The 17,991-nt window shown below is 36.0% G+C and overlaps 1 protein-coding gene across 1 annotated transcript; it reads left to right on the top strand.

Moving 5' to 3' along the window:
* Positions 1–364: 364 nt before the first annotated feature.
* LOC108550895 (MAM and LDL-receptor class A domain-containing protein 2) lies at positions 365–11,135 on the top strand. Its single transcript, XM_017904794.1, has 10 exons — positions 365–727; positions 1,871–2,035; positions 3,001–3,165; positions 4,473–4,643; positions 5,372–5,480; positions 6,182–6,338; positions 6,415–6,547; positions 8,326–8,499; positions 9,320–9,673; positions 10,637–11,135. Exons 1-10 carry the CDS (start codon positions 655–657, stop codon positions 10,903–10,905), a joined length of 1,770 nt encoding a protein of 589 aa, XP_017760283.1. The 5' UTR covers positions 365–654; the 3' UTR covers positions 10,906–11,135.
* Positions 11,136–17,991: the final 6,856 nt, after the last annotated feature.

Below are 17,991 nucleotides of genomic sequence, written 5' to 3' on the forward strand. Positions count from 1 at the left end.
AATCTTCTAACATCTCCAAGCAGTTACCATCTCACCGACCTCTTCCTGTCCTGGAATCAAAAATTCCCATGGGTATCGCGAAAGGCATCAGGGATACCCTTGTGCCAGGGTTCCAGCCATGGTACTGACATAAAAGAAAAGGAAAAAAGAATCCTGGCGCCAGGACGTGATCTAATCGGAGGCGGTCAGTGTTTCTCTCTGATGGAATTTATTTATCTCAGGCGCAAAATGCAATTTGTAGGAACTCTCTTCAAGGCCTGGCAATGTTCGATGTATGATAACGGCCGGAAGCAGATAGAACACTATCAAGGCAGCAACTCGACGGAAGTTATCCCGCCTTCCATTCGGAGTGGAATAACTTCGAAACGTGGCACCCCTATTCCATTCATAGATGCGGAACGATCGGCAGCCGATTTTACTTTTTATTCCCTGTCCGGTGCGTGTCGTCTGACCATTCTCAGTATTTTCCACGATCTTCGTCCGCGCCATTCGACATCTTCTCTTCACCTGTGGTGCTTCTTCCGACATGTGCACGGGAATTTAATCGAGCGAATAAACGCGGTTTGCGAGCGGCAGGACGAGCACCTCTCTCAGATTCGGTTCTGAAGTTATGAGTACGGCCATCAGCTTCCACGAGGAGCAAACGTTCTCAGGATGAAGATCTCCTCGACCACGCCGTTTCTTCTTCTGCTCTTCTTCGCGCAGCACGCTGTTTGCTATATGAAGTGTAAGTGACGTTTCATTGGGTTTCGCAATTCCTGTAAAATCCCACTCTCTCAGCAAAGGAGAAGAGAGCTATGTTTTTTGCGGTAACTAAAAGTGTTTCGATCTTCTCGTTGCCTAAATGGAGAAGGAAAAGTAGAAATTGGCATCCTGCAATATTTCATCTGCTTGCTCGAAGATCCATCATCGTTCCACTGGTTTGACAAATATTTTATTTCCCATTCTATTTCTCGATTCGTTTAATCAACGGTGGCAAATGACTCGCTCGATTGGAAAATAATTTTAATTTTAATTTTTCAATTCTTCAACGAAGAGCAGCTTTATCCAGTGGAACATCGCGTTATAATTATTTACGTGAACCAAGGAACTCGATTACACCTTTTCCACCTCGTTTCCATTCTCCTCCTCCGATTAAAAAAAAAAAAAATGATCAAAAGGGGGATTAAAGGAAAGGAAGATTAGCTTCCAAGCGTAAGGGAGTACTTTCGCTTTCAGAGTGCAATTTCTTCGGCGAGAGAACGAAGAGGTTTCCCCGTTGAATTAAAATCCAATTTCACCCGACTTATCGATCTCGATCCGCCTTTGTGTAACGTCGAAAATTACGTGCAGCGTTTATCGGGTAGTCATTGTTGCCAGGAAAGACCAACGTTGAATCATTCGTGTATCGAAGCGGGAAACGAATCAAGGATCCTCCATATCTCTCGATATCTCTTCGATTCCCATTTAGCTCGGTAACGAGAAAGACGAAAGATCCAACGTTTCTTTATCTCGCCTTTAATCCCACTTCCGCTCTATCAAACGCTCAACCACACTCCGGTCTCTTCCTTCCTACCTTCCATCTTTATTTAGACGAAATAAATTCCGCGACGAAAATGGCGGGAAAATTACGAATTTGAAATTGCAGAGAGAGCGAGAGAGTCGAGGAAATTTAATTTCCAGTTTTTCGGTGTTTCTCTCTCTTCGTCAATTTTCTGCCATCTTTGGTAGCGATTCTCGAATCGAAACTCGATTCGATTCGGTCATCAATGACCGCTTCTTCTTCTCCCGGCTGTCATGGCGGAACGCGTCGTGCCCGCGAAATTCGATTTTGCCACGCGGGACAGATTTGCACGGGCAATCGGAGTAATTTCGTTTTCTGATTCCGAAGCCGTAAGCAGATGCCCCGTGGTGAGGCCGATGAACGGGAAAGTTCGAGTGCGAGCAGGAGGAAGAATCATCAGATTCACTTGTCAGGATGGCTTCACCCTCGTAGGTAACAAGTATTCCACTTGTATTCGAGGCCAATGGGATACGCCTACGCCCGTATGCGTCAGTAAGCACAGCTTCCTAATCGTATTTGATAAAACTATTAACGCCGGATCTCCGTTCACGCTAGAACTACCAAACTGGTCCACACGATTGGTTTCACGCTTCTCGTTCTTCCATTTTATGGAAACGTACACTGGAAACGTACAGTCGCTCCTGTGGGGAGAATTAGATTTGATTTTTAATAATGGAAAAATTTGATAAAAATTAATTATTATTGCTCGTGTAGATATGGTGTATTCGGGTGTATTTTACAGATTGGTAGTTTTAGTGATGAAATCGTAGTTTTGGATTATGGTAAAAGATTATTGCAAGGTCGAGGATGAGTTCGTGTGCTTTTTATTAGATTTCATATTGTAATATCGCTATAGAGGGAGATGTATGTGTTCTGTGTATTCGAGCTTGGTTCTTATTATCTGGAAGAAAATCGTATTATTAATTGTTAATAATTTTTCTTTTTTAATAATTTACCTGGAAGAAAATAATTTTCGAATTCTTTTTAATATTATTATTCGATACATTGTTCCGTCGAATCACGCGAAGCTGATATAAAGATGTAGAGAAATGACGATTTAAAGTGATTAAAAGAAATCGAGAAATAAATAGTTCCTTTTGTTTTATATTTTACCAGGTTCTGCACAAATTAGAACTCATGCACCTCACGATAGTTTAACAAAAGGTATCAAAATACGTAAGCTTGGAAGAATTAAAGTAACGAGGAAAAGAAGAAATTTAAAATTCTAGTATTTAATTTGATATCGGTAGTAATAGGACTAAAATAAACGAAATATTAGATAGGATATTTATATTTCAATTTGGTCCAGCAGAATTAAGATAGCGACCGTTCGGTCGTAACTGCGCATCAAGGAGATAAGAGATCGCAATTTTCTCACGAACGAATCTTTCGACCTTTTCGTTTCCAGGTATTTGTACGTGTTATTAATGATTTTGTAATTTGCCCTGTTGCAACAGATACGGAATGTCACGAGCCACCTATGCCAGAGCACGCCGTAATGGCGCCCAAGTACAACGGTGCGATACTCTTGTATTTTTGTGAGCCTGGATACACTTTAGTTGGTCCGTCTGAAATCTTCTGCGATGGAAGACAGTGGAATGGCACAACACCTCACTGTCGTGGTAATATATATATATATATATTTTTTTTTTCATATACCGTTAATTGAGTATATGTATATTCCTGTCTAAAATAGAACAAAGGTACTGACACTGTATCAGTGTCTTATGATACTGAATACAGATCGGTATACTAAATTTTAACACTCTACTTTCACAAGGCTAACATTTTCTATTTCAAAAGACTCCAAGGACTCTAGGTTCCTTTATACTAAAATTTATGTTATCACGTGTATTGAACAATGTTATTATGTATTTTTGGATTTTTATGTTCCACAGTAATTAAAGCAAAAAGAAATTAAATTTTGCGAAAGGTTTTCAACGATATAAATAATTTTACGACGATAAATATTAGTAAAATATTCAACAGCATAAAAGAGACGCGTATTCAATCTGGAGAGCAAATGAAAATACGAAGTTTCGGTGTCATGGGATTAGTCGACAGCACGTTGAATTTTAAAACTACTCTTCTACAATAGAGTGCGACAGTTATCACGGTTTTCCCCTGTGGTCTTCAAACCTGTTGAATCGCATCGCTTGATCTGTTAACCGGGGAGATATCTGACCAGAGGCGCCACCTGTCCAGTCCGTCATTTTGAACGAATTGCCGTTGAAACAAATGGCGAATGTTCTCTAGAAACAATCCACATTTATATAACAAAAACTGAAAAGAAAATACTCGTGTCATCTTTCAGTCTTTTAATTTGTTATTTATTATTTTTATTCTATTTATTCTATTTTGATTTCATACTATTTTTATTATTTTTATTCTATTTATTCTATTTTGATTTCATACTATTTTTATTATTTTTATTCTATTTATTCTATTTTGATTTCATACTACTTTTATTATTTTTATTCCATTTATTCTATTTTGATTTCCTTCCATTTTTATTATTTTTATTCTATTTTTGAATATCCGTTCATATCGTTATTCAATTATTTTTCCCGATTCACTGATTTTTCGAATCTACTGTAATAAATAAAGCCTTGCTTTAAATATTATAGAAAATTAGTATGTGATCATTTAGAACAATCTGGACGGAGAGAAAGGAAGCTAAGAACGTGAATCAGGTTTTCGAGATACTGGAATACAGGGTGGGGAATATAAATGAGTTTATAGGAAAATTATGGACGACGTATTGGAATTTTGAATATATTAATGAAACGAATTTAGGAAAATAAGGAAAGGAAAAAATTAGTTAAAATTAGTTCGGGAATATATTCCTTTGTATATTCGTTAGAGAATTGAATCATTCGGGTCTTGCAGAATCGTTCAGATGGAATTATAGAATTTTATTGTTAATTAGATACCACTGCGGCAGCTCCGACGCAATGTAATTTCGAGAAACCGGATCTCTGCTGGTGGGAGCAGGATCCTCGCCATGATTTCGATTGGCGACGACAGAACTTCGAGACCCCAAGTTTCCACATAGGCACTGGTCCAACTCACGATCACACCCTGGGGCCAGGAAACGACGGTAATATCTTCACTTTCGCGTGAAATTTTATTCCCACAAGCTGAAACAATAATTTAACCAGTTACGCAATAAATAAAATCGACATTTTTCAGCAAAGTACAAAATTGAGGAATTATTATCGTCCATATTCGGGTTCTTTATGTGCTTCTTTGTCCGATGAATTTTTAACCTGAAATTTAATTAGGCAAACTTTTATTCTAATTTTCAATATCAAATTGCAGTTTCGCAACCGAGTATAGCTTCTTACTATAGTTATTAACGAGGAGAAGTCAATTAAGTTAGGCGAAGACTCTGAATTATTTTCAGAATGCAATTTGATATAATTATACTATAAAATATTTAATATAATCGTAGAATATAATTTTCTTTATAACCAGAGTACAATTTTCATGCTTCTAATTGTTACATTATTATTACAAATTTTATTAAAAAATTAGTTGTCAATGCTTTGTCCTAGAATCAGGAATTTTATTGAAAATGCAATAATTTAAATATTTTAAGCGATTATTTAGAAATTTGCATATATTCAATCAAAAAATTCGCAAATATTCGATGAGAAATTTTGCAAACATTCAACCAAAAGATTTGACAAAAATCGAGGGGTAGAGAAATAAGTAAATTTTCTCAGCTTTTCATATACGTGTATTAACATTGTCAAAAATTTCTTTTTGAAGAAACTAGAAAATTTTCAAACCTGACGTTCGATTATTCAATCCTCTGTGTTCCAGGTTACTACATGTACATCGAGGCTTCCGGTCGGCTGGTGAACGACACAGCGAGACTCATCTCACCCATGTACAACGCGTCGTACACGGATGGTGGTTGTTTCTCGTTCTGGTAAAGCAACTCGGAGATTTCCTCTAGAAACGCCGGAAATGCAAGTCGAAGCTGCTTCGGAAAGTTTTTCGACCGTTTCGCCGAGTCCCGACTAAAAACGCAATCCTGGATTAAACGAACGTTTCTATTTTTGTAGCGTTCGTGTTTTGAGCATCCTTCCTGTTTTCCGTTTTACGAGACGTGTCTGAAAATAAATAAAAATTGCAGTCCCATCGGGTGCACTCGTGCGAAAGAGTATTTATCGACCAAAGGTGACGAATAATCACACGGATCCGACGCGTTATTCGAACAAAATCACGCGTTTCCACGGGTAATTGCTGCGTTGGACGTTGTTACAGGTCACGTGATTGCTGGATCAGAGGACGACCGTGTCCTCGATCGTTATTTGAATAAACGATCTCACGTGCTGCAAATAGATAAACCCGATTGGGTGTTCGTGAATTATTTCATCGGAATTAATTTTGAGTTATTTATGAATTATCTTCTGCCCGTATTTAATTTTGCAATACAAAATTAGCTGAAAATTCAGGGAAAAAGATTAACGAGGGAATTAATTAAATTAAGTTAAACTAGATAGTTTGTCTCGAGTTATCGTCCATTCCACGTCGTTTATGTGCTCAATATATTTACTTATCTCGAAATTCCCGATCGGTTATACCGTTCTTTCACCATCTTGTCTAACACGAGAAATAAATTTTCAGGTACCACATGTTCGGCGCCACGGTGGGTGCTCTGAACGTCTACTTCAAGAAGGATAACGATCTCGTTCCTAGATTGATGTTCAACGAGGAGGGTGACCAAGGGAACCAATGGCTGCACGGCATTTTCAATCTTCCAAAGTCCAACAGAAGTTTCCAGGTAAGACGTATAAAGCAAACGTAAAACGCTGACGAATTTCGTCCTTATCCCTATAAGCTTTCTTATTTGTCTCCAGATCATAATCGAGGGTGTACGAGGCAGCAGCTACGTGAGCGATATCGCCATTGACGACGTGGCCATCTTGCAGGGCAGCAAGTGTCGAAGTGTGAACAAGACGGAGAACGAGGGGGTGACCGAAGGCGACGAAGGTAATTCGTGCAAATGGTTCTTCTTCTTAGAGCGAAAGAGACGTCCGAGCTACGTTCATTCGTTGCTCGTTCGTCTTCGAGAGTTATCTTTTAATTAAAACGGCCAACAATGGCCGCTCGAACGCGGAAACAACGGCGCGCCGCGTGGTAAGTTTCGGAACTAACGCACAATGGAGTGCCAACGTTCGGCTTATTAAGAATGCAGGTAGATAAATCGTTTTACAGCGCGGACAGAGTTTAATAATTGTTTCTAAACGAACGTCTGATATCGATTTTCGATTATTTTTTTTTTAAGATGGCTTTGCCTGCGGTATTTGTTGCACTGGCCCCGGCGTGAAGGTTTATTGGAGATCTCTTTCACTTTTAATGTCTGAAAGCACTTTAGCGGTTTTAAAATACTGGACAGTTTTATGTCAGAGGTTATAGTGCAGACGATTACAATGCGAGACAGTTGCAACAGTATTTGAACATACAGTTTACACACTTTTCAAAAGCTGTTCGTAATAATAACTTTCACCGAATTTTCATACTTTTTTGTTATTAATGACCTATTTCTATTAAATTATAATCAAGTATATATATTTATTAAATTTTAATATTAAACAGTATATTTCTGGATCTTAGAATTTTGAAGAATAAAAATATCCATCAAAAATGTGTGGAAGCGAAGAAACTTAATCTTTTTGAAATATTTTATTCATAATTTGATTAATTTTTCGTGTTCTCTTGAGAAATTATATTATCTTTGTTCTTATACTGGTATTAAATTATCATAGAAAAATATATCTACGTTTTTATACATTAAAAGTGAAAAGAAAGCCAATGGGGTAAAGGCTGATGGTACTTGTCGAGAGAAATAAAAATGTTTAACAGATATAGATACTAAAATCAATAGCTTCGATATAAAATGTTCTTTCGTATTTCGTCGCAGTAATATAATCAACTCAATGAGCATAATCAATTAAATTTACACTCACAGCAATGCAGCTGAATTACCACATAAACTGGATAACGCGTGTATATAATATAAATGAATGGAATATCTAAAAACACTCGTGGATTCATGATTCGCACGCGTGTGGAAGAAATCATGGCCTTAACGTGGCATGATTTAAGCCGATGTAAGTCAGCCATGATTCCTTCTCTAGTCAGTAATAATTTTTCATCGCGATCAAACATTTTCTCCTACGTTTCGCTTATCGATTTAATAATCCAATTATCGTATAATTCGATATTACCATTTAATAGCATATTAACATAACGTAATTAGCAATTAATCTGTATTTCATGCGTCGCTAATAGGCGTGTTTACTACACTCTCATATTCGAAATTACATTTCAATTTCGAAATGACTGATTTCGAAGCTCCTGTCTATCAAATATCCTCGATTGATGATACTCTCAACCAATATTATAAGTATAATTTTTTAAATGTCGTACTAATCTCTTTACTGATATACATTCTCCATTTTTCATTTCCCTAACATTGAATTGAAATTGAAAATTTATATTTTAAACGAGAAAAGCAGGAGCTTCTTGAAATATCGGAAATTTAATATAATATTTGTATATTAATTGAACATATTACATAAGGCAAATTCTAAACTCAAATATAAAAGAGAAAATATATTGGACAACTGGTCTAGCAGAAGTTATTATATGGCGTACAGTTAGGCTGTATTTTAGCAATTAATAGTCGGGGAATTTCGAAAGAATAATTCTCCGTTTCTTCTATGGGTATAAGATTTATATCTTCGTTTGAAACGAATGGTTTCTAGATCAAATCGAAGAGGTGAACGCGCAGCAAAGTTGCCGTGGAAGATGTAAAAATAGTGTGACATACAATTTTACAAGTTCGATGCCGCCCACGCAAACCGACATTTGCTTCTGCACCCTCGATTGCAGCGAACACTCCATCTGCTGTCCGGATTATGCGGAATACTGCGTTCTGGGTGAGTACATTAGACTGATGCAACTTTCAGAATTTTATTTCCTCGGATTCTTAATTTATCTCCTCACCGTGCCTTTAAAATGAAATAAAAATTATTTAAAATCAGCAATTAAGTTGATTAATATTCATATAAATAGTTAGATTATTACTAGTAACACGATGCAGGGATTTTTAATTCATTTTATTTTAGGGTACGTACAAATTAATTAAAATTTCGAAGCAGATTAGAATTTTTACAATTTTTTAATTTGGTAAACCAAGAAAGGATTACACGATAAACGTAAAAATTATTGCAACACGTTGGTTGAAAATTCTTGACCTAATCACTGAGCTTAGAATAAGTTATCGATGTTTAGGTCAAATCACTGAAACTTAGAAGCTTTCTTAGAAAATTTTCTTCCAAAAAGACACTTTTAGTTCAGTTTTAGTTACTCTTTCATCTTCATCTGTAAAGATAAAATCAACCAAGAAATTACAGGCTACCAATGTCTCTGTAATGGGACTCCACAGTGAAATGCAAAGGTTTAACACACATTGCAAACAATATTTTTGTTTCGTTACGTACTCCACCTTTCTTCTTACCGCCACATAAGCCACTTCAGTCGCCATTCTAAACATAGAATTAAACTCCAACGAAATACCTTTCATGAGCAAATTATTCAATTAACTGCGATGAAGATCCATTCCAAGAATAGCATCGATTGTGAGAAGGTGACTAATTAAAAAGAAACGTTCCCTCGAATCCAAGGAATCGGTCCAGGATCGCAATTAACGCGACCCTCGATGTTTATCCTAATTATCTCGAGCCCTTTAATTCGCAGGGTACACCGAGGGAATGACCGTGACCACCGAGCAAGGGACGACCGCCAATCACGAGGGGCCAGCTACGGTGGCGCCAACTAGGAAGGACGCGGTGACCGAAATGGGCACGGTCAGAACTGGTTTCTCGATGAATCCGAAGGACGATATCGACCCTGTCACGTCGAGGCCGTGGACGACCACAACGGTGAAACCGACGCCGAATACGACCAGAAAGAAGGTCGAGAAACCGACCAAGAGTACTAAACGTATCACAACGACTGTCGCCACTACGAGAACTACTCAGACAAAGGAGACGCCATTTGTTCGACCGACCAGTCTCACTACGAGATACGCTCCGGTGGACGAGAAACCTGGTAACACGAATTCTTGTTCTCGTTTGATTATGAAAGTTTGAACGGGCGTCTGATGGAGGAATGTGCCCCCTTTGTGTCGAGTCTTGGGAATTTCAATGAACTTTCAGGAGAGAAAGAGAGAGAGAGAGAGGTGGAAGCTAGGGAACCGGAGCTGACAGAGGTGGCGTTTGGAATTTAGATTATGCCTCGGTTGGATTACGTTAGGGTAGTTTTGCTAGGGTAGTTGGCCTTGCGTGTGTTTGGACACGGGGTGGTTATCGTGTGTATACTTCTCGGGTTGTTTGATACCGGTACCACCGGGTCCAAGTGACTCGTTTGTTCCTCGTGGTTGTTGAAACGTGCAGCTGCTTTTGGAGGAATTAATTTCGATATTGTATATACGTATTTTTATTATACTAGTTTATTTATTATAGCCTGTGAATGCTATATTTGGATACACATTGTAGATCCGGTTAAATTACTAATCTTTTTGGATAAGTTTGTAGAGGTTTGACGAGGTTTGACGAGGTTTGACGAGGTTTGACGATGTCTCAAATGGGAAAAATAGGAAACTATCTTAATTATTCTTATTTTCTCTGTGTATAATATTTGATCACACATGATAGGTTGATAATTTCAGTATTGATAATATTTTTCAACCGGTTTGATGATGTTCGACTCGGTTTGAGATGGGAAAAATGAGAAACTACTCGAATTATCGTTATAATTACTTTTGTATACCATATTTGAGTACACATTGCAGCTTTATTCCATCTCGAATGGTTTGTCGAGGTTTGACAAGGTTCAAAATGAAGATCGAATACCAAGAAAATGGCAAATTTTAACAAACGATAATAACAAACTTACTCTTCGATCCGACACAAATTTTACCCGAAAAAATCCTAATTAAAATCGAAAACTTTCTTGGGTCTCTTCAGAAGGCAATCTAGAAGCTAAGAAAATGTGGGTCTCTGTTTTCCGCAGATTTAGACGCGAGAAGGCAAGATCCAGAGCAGGTACATCGTGCCGCGACGAATTTCAGCATGTTAGGGATCATCGGTGTGGTGGTGGGTGTAGTGGTCTGGCTGTCGATCTCGTTGATGATCGTGATCATCATCCTAAGACGAAGGAAGACGTACAAACGTGGAACGAACGGGTCAGCTCTTTCAGAGGACAGTGACGTTCGATTTCTGACGTCCGACGAGATCCTGGATTTCACGTTGGCCAGACCCAGCGAGACCGACGAGACGTAAGAAGTATTACGTTTTCTTCTTTTATTAATAAAAGGAACGAAAACTCGTGGAAAACGGGTCCTCGCAAGGGAAGAGAATGAATAGAAATTTTTGCCCTGGAAGTTCCATGACTCGTGACTGCATTTAGGACGGACAGAGAACGCTGTATTTCCGGCGGGTATTTAATTAATGTATTAGTTACCGTGTATTTAATATAAGGAATTAAAAAGTTAATAACGTAATTAACGTTGCCGCGAAATATTCTTCATTACTTTAATGTGTCCTTCCTTTGGAAATGTTAGCCATGGTATATTGATTAATTGGTTTTGTAATAATGCAGGTGCATCCTGCTGGGTGGTGTTTCATCTTTCTCCCTTTTCCTATCAGTTTTTGAAGAGAACGCGTTGTATTTAATATTATGATCAGTCATTTTTCAAATTTTTTAGCTGCATGATTTAATTTCGTCAATATTAGAGGTTTTTAGTTTTATTCGAAATATTTGGAGATTTAATTTAATTTCTTTTATCTAAGATTTTATATAAGATTATCTTTTAGCATATTCCTATATATTCACATTTTTTAGATTACTGATCCTTTGGTAAAAGTATTATTTAAATTTATGCAAAAGTAAACCTCTTCAACTCCAAACAAACTCTCCACAATTATAACGCAGCCCTCCATAATCTAAAAAAATTCAAACTACCCCAAATTGCAAAATTATTAAACCACTTTATTGAAGCAATTTCATAAATCCATATCCAATAATTTTAAATATAACCATACATTCCAACCCCTACCACTTAGACCATTCATTTCCATATATACAATAATAATTTTAATAAATCCACAAGTAAATCTACATATAAGAATTTTAAACATAATTATACAACCCACCCTCTCCCACATGCACAGTAATAATTTTAATAAATTCGCAAATAAATCTGTATATAATAATTTTAAATATAATTATACAACCTACCCTCTCTCACACACACAGTAACAATTTTAATAAATCTACAAGTAAATCCTCATATACTAATTTTAAACATAATTATGCAACCTGCCCTCTCCCATATGCACAGTAACAATTTTAATAAATTCACAAATGAATCTGTATATAATAATTTTAAATATAATTATATAACCTACCCTCTCCCATATGCACAGTAACAATTTTAATAAATTCACAAATAAATTTGTATATAATAATTTTAAATATAATTATACAACTTACCCTCTCCCACACACACAGTAACAATTTTAATAAATCTACAACTAAATCCACATATAATAATTTGAAATATTAATTATACAACCTACCCTCTCCCATATGCACAATAACAATTTTAATAAATTCACAAGTAAACTCTCATGTAATAATTTTAAATATAATTATACAACCCTCTCTCACATACAGGGTAAAAATTTTAATCAATCGTGGAATAAAAGCGCACGCGATAAATTAAAATATAATTATAGAACCTAACCTCTCTCATCTATAGCATCCAGCACCATACGCGACAATTTGAATAAATCCACAAAGAAATCCGCACATAATAATTTGAAATGTAATTACACACCCTAACCTCTCATCTATACCATCCACTTCCACCCCAAAGCGGCGGATAACGCAGCCGTCTATTTTTACAAACCCGTGGTCGCCCTTCGGTGGTTGAACGCGAGCCCCGAATTTAAGCCGGTCGAAGGGGCGGAACGACAGTTCGCTGGACTGTAATTAAGCGTCAGATAACGGAACGACACGCGGGGGTGGCCTGCGCCCGCGAATGCGACCCTTCGACTTACCCGCCTCGGCTTATCTGCTCGCCGTATCGATTCACGCGAAACGCCGGAGGACTGCACCGGAAACGAAACCATTTCGGCGGTGGACTTACACACCCACGGCCGGAAGCCGTGGTCGCCGGTGAGCCAGGATGCCCGGGCCTCGTTGCTCTTTTCTCGGTAATTGCTCTGGGAGAGGATCGCGATAACGGGGATACCCGGGATATCGAAGTCCTGCCTTCAGCCAACACAACCGACGAATTTATATCTTTCTTCCCCGAAGTATGGACCTTTGTTATTCGACGTTGTTTTCACTCTCCTCGATTCGGATTTGCTTTGTTATTTTTCTCGGTAAAAGCTCCCCTATACTAGGGAGTTTCTAGTATTTATTCGCTTTATTTTTGCAGTTTTTCGGAACTGTGCAGATTTAGTTTTGGCGGGACTAGTGGGTGTTGAATGACGTCGGGGAAGTGGAGATTAACGTTTTTGGGCTTGGCTTCTTTTATTTTACTTTCTTTTTTGGTTCGCGGTTCCGTTTTAGCCAGGTGTTTTCCTTTCTGTTTTATCTACGGCGTGGGCGGAGCGGAGGGTAATTTTGGTAACCGTGGAGCAGTATAAAAGTTGCCATTTTTATTTCGACTTTCAGATTTTGCATTCTTCGTTTCGTTAATCTTGTATAATATTGTATAATCACGTGAGAAATGAGAATTACCATTTTTATTTTAATTCCTTTTCTTTTCATCTTGTTCTTTATCTTTCTTGATGACTTTACCACTTTCTGTATTTTATTAATATCATGATCAGAATTAAGGATAATTTTAATGATTACAGAAGTACATTAGAACAAAAGAACAAAGAATTACCATTTTCAGTGTTTCTTCTGTTTTTATTTTTAACATTTATTTTTTCCAGATTTAATTAATGACTATAAAGAGACACCATTTTTCGTATTCATTTTGTCTCTCAGTTTTTTAATGGACAGTTTATCTATACTTTGGTAAAATTTGTTGCTCCTCTATTTTATTTATACCACGATTAGAGTCGAGAATAATTTTAATGGCAGCAAAGTGGCGTTAAACGTCGTGGGACGAAAATTGCGTTTGAGATGGTTTTTAAATAAATTTCAAGCAAGGGTTGTTAAGAAGTTTCGAAGTATGTTAGGCTATCTTGAACTTTCGCGTGGCGGCTTCTATTTTCTATCTTACACCCGCCCAAAGAATCTTTTATAAAATTTCGCGAACTGCGTTCGGTGTTTTTACGTCAGACGCTATTTTCTATTTTATACGACCTTATCGCCTAGAGAACTTTCGTAGAACTTCATGGATTCAATTTTACTCTTTTCATTTCTTGACAAAAATCTTCGCGTTGTATTTGATAAAAGGAAAGAAATAAGAAATAAGCAGATTTTTCCTGCTTTTTACTTGTTTATCCTTCAACCTTTGGCTTTGACTTCTTTCGTAATTAATGTGAAAAATTATTTCCAAGAATTTTCGCTGCAGACTACGGAAATTGCTTTACTGTATCCCGTGGAGATACTGACTTTCTGTACTCTTTATACCTTTACCTTTCAACCTTTTATCTCTTTATAATTAATGTGCAAGGTTGCTTCTAAGGATTTTTACTAAATATCATAAACCCTTATACAGTGGTACCGAAATTTTCGAATTTTCGATAAAGATATTTCGGTGAAAAATTTTTAATCGATTAAATAATCTGTAAATGTTTAATTTATTAACGGGTGTGGATAAATGTTTGTTTAATTCGTATTTAATTCAACATTGGTTTTAATACGTGGATATTATTTTTCTAACAGTTTGAACGTATTTTCCAGTATTTTATATTATGTTACTTAAAAAATTCGTGCGTGAAGAGTTTAATTCAATCATGATTCTAAAATGCACACATTGTGGTGGTAAAATGATAATATTATCAAATATCCCATAAAATATTTACAAATTTATATTAAATAAATTTTAAACGAACATCTTAACTGTAAAATAAAAAGTAACTATATTCTTCCTCGATAAATTCATCCTCAACTAGCTGAACCATAATCTCAAAAATATTGAACATATAAAACCATACGTGCGCGTTATATATTCCTCATTTTCCGAAATTTCATCGAGTTCATCAGCAAAATCGGTCTCACTTAACGTCTAAATATGATCCAGTCGTAAAATGAAAAAATAATTATCTCATCTCTGCCCTCTTTCGCCTAACTAACTCGTCCTTGGAGATATTAAACCTACGCAAAGTCCTAACCCTACTCGTTGCTCACCGGAAAGACAGAAGAGAGGAAAATGATGGAAAAAGTGGATAAAAAGCCTAAGGTATATTAGATCTGAATTCGGAAAAGTAGGCGTAATGCCACACTAAATTAAACATTGAATTACGATATTTTTAAATATTTCCTGTATATCTTTAGTTATAACTTATCTCATGTTAATCTTGTCGGGGGTTATTACATTTTTCGTATTAGGTGTTCGTTGTTTCTCTTTTAATTTGAGTGCTTATTATTATGTGAACATTTCTCGCTCTACATATCTTTTACCAACGTTCAAGACTGTACAACGGAGCCAGCCAGGTCTCTAAGTGAATCTCTGAATAACGCCGCCATTTACATTCGCGGGCAAACAAAATTTACATTGTATCCCACCCCGAAGCGTTATCGTTCTCCTCTGGTATCACCGAGTTATACGCTTTCACGAAACAACACCCTTCGTGGAACATTTCGAGGAAGTTCATTTTAACGGGCGACAGTCGCGTGAAAATTCACTAGCAGTAATTTCGAGGTAATTCCTAGAGTAATTTTCTTTTTCGACATTTTGCAAATATTTGTTCCCACAATCGGTGTGTCTCTTATTCCTGTCAATTATGCAGTATTTTTTAGATAGAAATTAATTTCGCGAGGAAATTTTTTCTAGTTATTAATTATTATTTAGTTATTAAATAAAATTCTATTCCAAAATTTTTAGGTTGAATTTAAATACGTGGAAATTAATTTCGTGAAGGAATGATTTAGTTAATTAAAAAAAATTTGTTTTTGGAAAAGAGGTTAAAAATTGGTAGATCCTAAGTTTCATTGATAGAGTAAAATTATGTGATGTTAAATATCTTGATGGCAGAATTATATTATTTTGGAGAAATTTTTTGGTAAATGGAGATCGATTAAAGATCTGAAAGGTGATTTTTTAAATTAATAAGGAGAAAATATTTTTGCCAAAATTTATTCCAAGAAGATTTAAAAATCGCCTGAATTATTAAAAAAGTTTTTGGGAATACAGAAATACCTGTGACATTAAAATTAACTATTTCGAAACATCGTGTTAAAAAATTACAAAAGTCTCGCGTATAACACGGCATTAAAATCCTCTTAAGTGTATTATAATTTTCTGCCAAGAGTTGTGGCAACTTTCAACGAGAACTGTCCGTATTAAAAGAACTGCATCTCCGTGATAAATTTTTATTAAATACACTATAACTTCCTATTAAAGCACCGTTAAATATATCACGGCTCTCGTTAAAAGCTGTTTCTATAAAAAGCACCCCCATTAAAAAACGCTTTTCATTCAGCTATTCACAGCCCCCTCTAATAAATATTGTAGCTAACAACGCTGCTACAACTCTCATTCAATAAAGATTATTATTAGTGCAACTATATATCTACAATATTTAACCCATGCTTTAATTCACATAATTCACAATACAATTACTGTCTAATCCTCGTGATTATACGAAGAGCATTTAGAACGTAGAGTATAGCAATTTCATCTTTCACCATCATACAGTATAAAAATAATTTATATACCAGGTTCAAAAATGAAAGCCTTCGAGGAGTAAAAAATCTACGAAATTTCTAAAAAGAGAAAAAGAAATGAAAAGACACGAAAGGTATAGTGTTCCCCTTTTTACAATAACTGGAACAAAAACATGATGAAAAATGAGTTCTCTCGAAGGGAGAGGGTAATCAAAATTTCTCCAAGGAGCTCCGTAATTAGCAAAAGCAAAGAAAAAAGGAAAAATTCATTTCGATTACCAATTTCGTTATTATGTTCCCAAATTTTTTTAATTTATTTGCATCATCAGTTACCTAACTTGGAAAGGAATTACCTAGCTGAAAGGAATCTATGAAAAATAAATACAAAAATTTACTTATTCGATTATATCAATCACAGGAGAAAGTCGAAAATTTAACCACCCCTGCTTTATCTCGACTTGGCAGCGTAGTCTCACGAGGAATGGCCCGAAGAGGGATGAACGAAATTCCCGAGTTGAAGTTTCAGCCTGTTAGACCGACCGACTGATCGATAATCGGCTTAAAATAGCGACGTGATATTAAAATTAAAATTTGCACCGGTTCAACCCCTAAATTTAGGGTTGCGTTTCAAGCGGACGGAGGCCCGTGTACTACGAGCATGTCGGCCGATAAACACGCGCTTTTATCGCAGCCACTCTTGTACTTTAATCTTGATCGAGAGGCGGTATTTATTTCCAACGAGCATTCGCCGAAGCGGATCGAGGACGCTTTTAATTAGTAATAAGTTTCGCTTCTGCGAATTCGACGTTGTAAAATACGACGCGTAGCCAGGATTCCAAAGTCGACTTTCTTAATTAGCGCCCTAATTGTTTATCTTATTCGCTTTCCACTCTTCTTCTTCTTCATTTCCTCCTATACGTTTTCACGTTTGATACTTGAATTTTTTCAGGCGAAATTTTCTAATTAGAGACGAGGGTTGCGCATTTTTTCTTGGTACTTGTTGCTATACATACGTATTTTTTAAGTTTTGCTTCTTTTTGGAGTTAATGGCAATGATTATTTGTCAAGATAAAAAGATTTGTCAAAAATGAAGAATTTTTCAAGTATGTTTAAAAATTCTTTCTATCGAGATTGTAATTTTTATTTTTTAGTATCAATGGAAAAAATTATTGGAAAATTTTTCACTCTGCTTTTTAATGAAAATTAGGGACTTCTTTATTTTTTATTTTTTTATAAACATCATAGTGTCTGTAAAATTTGTTTTATGGTTTTTAATATTTGAATAGAAATTTGGATTTTTTTAAAAAGATTGTTGTGGTTGATTTCGATACCTTTATCTTCTAGCTTTTCGTTCTTCTTCTGTTTTACGTGAATCTTTTATGATCTTTTCTTGCTTAGACGTGATGCGAATAACATGAACGAGTGTGTTATTTTTAACGACGATTGATGTAATCTTGTGATTGGAATTTAATTGATGTTTATGGATTGTTTTATAATATCACGTTATTGTTTCAACGTTGATTGTATATAATTACCGAGAGTCATAATTACTACTGCAATTAGAATAATTT

This window comes from Eufriesea mexicana, unplaced genomic scaffold, assembly GCF_001483705.2.
Source record: "Eufriesea mexicana isolate 0111107269 unplaced genomic scaffold, ASM148370v2 scaffold3377, whole genome shotgun sequence".
NCBI lineage: Eukaryota > Metazoa > Arthropoda > Insecta > Hymenoptera > Apidae > Eufriesea > Eufriesea mexicana.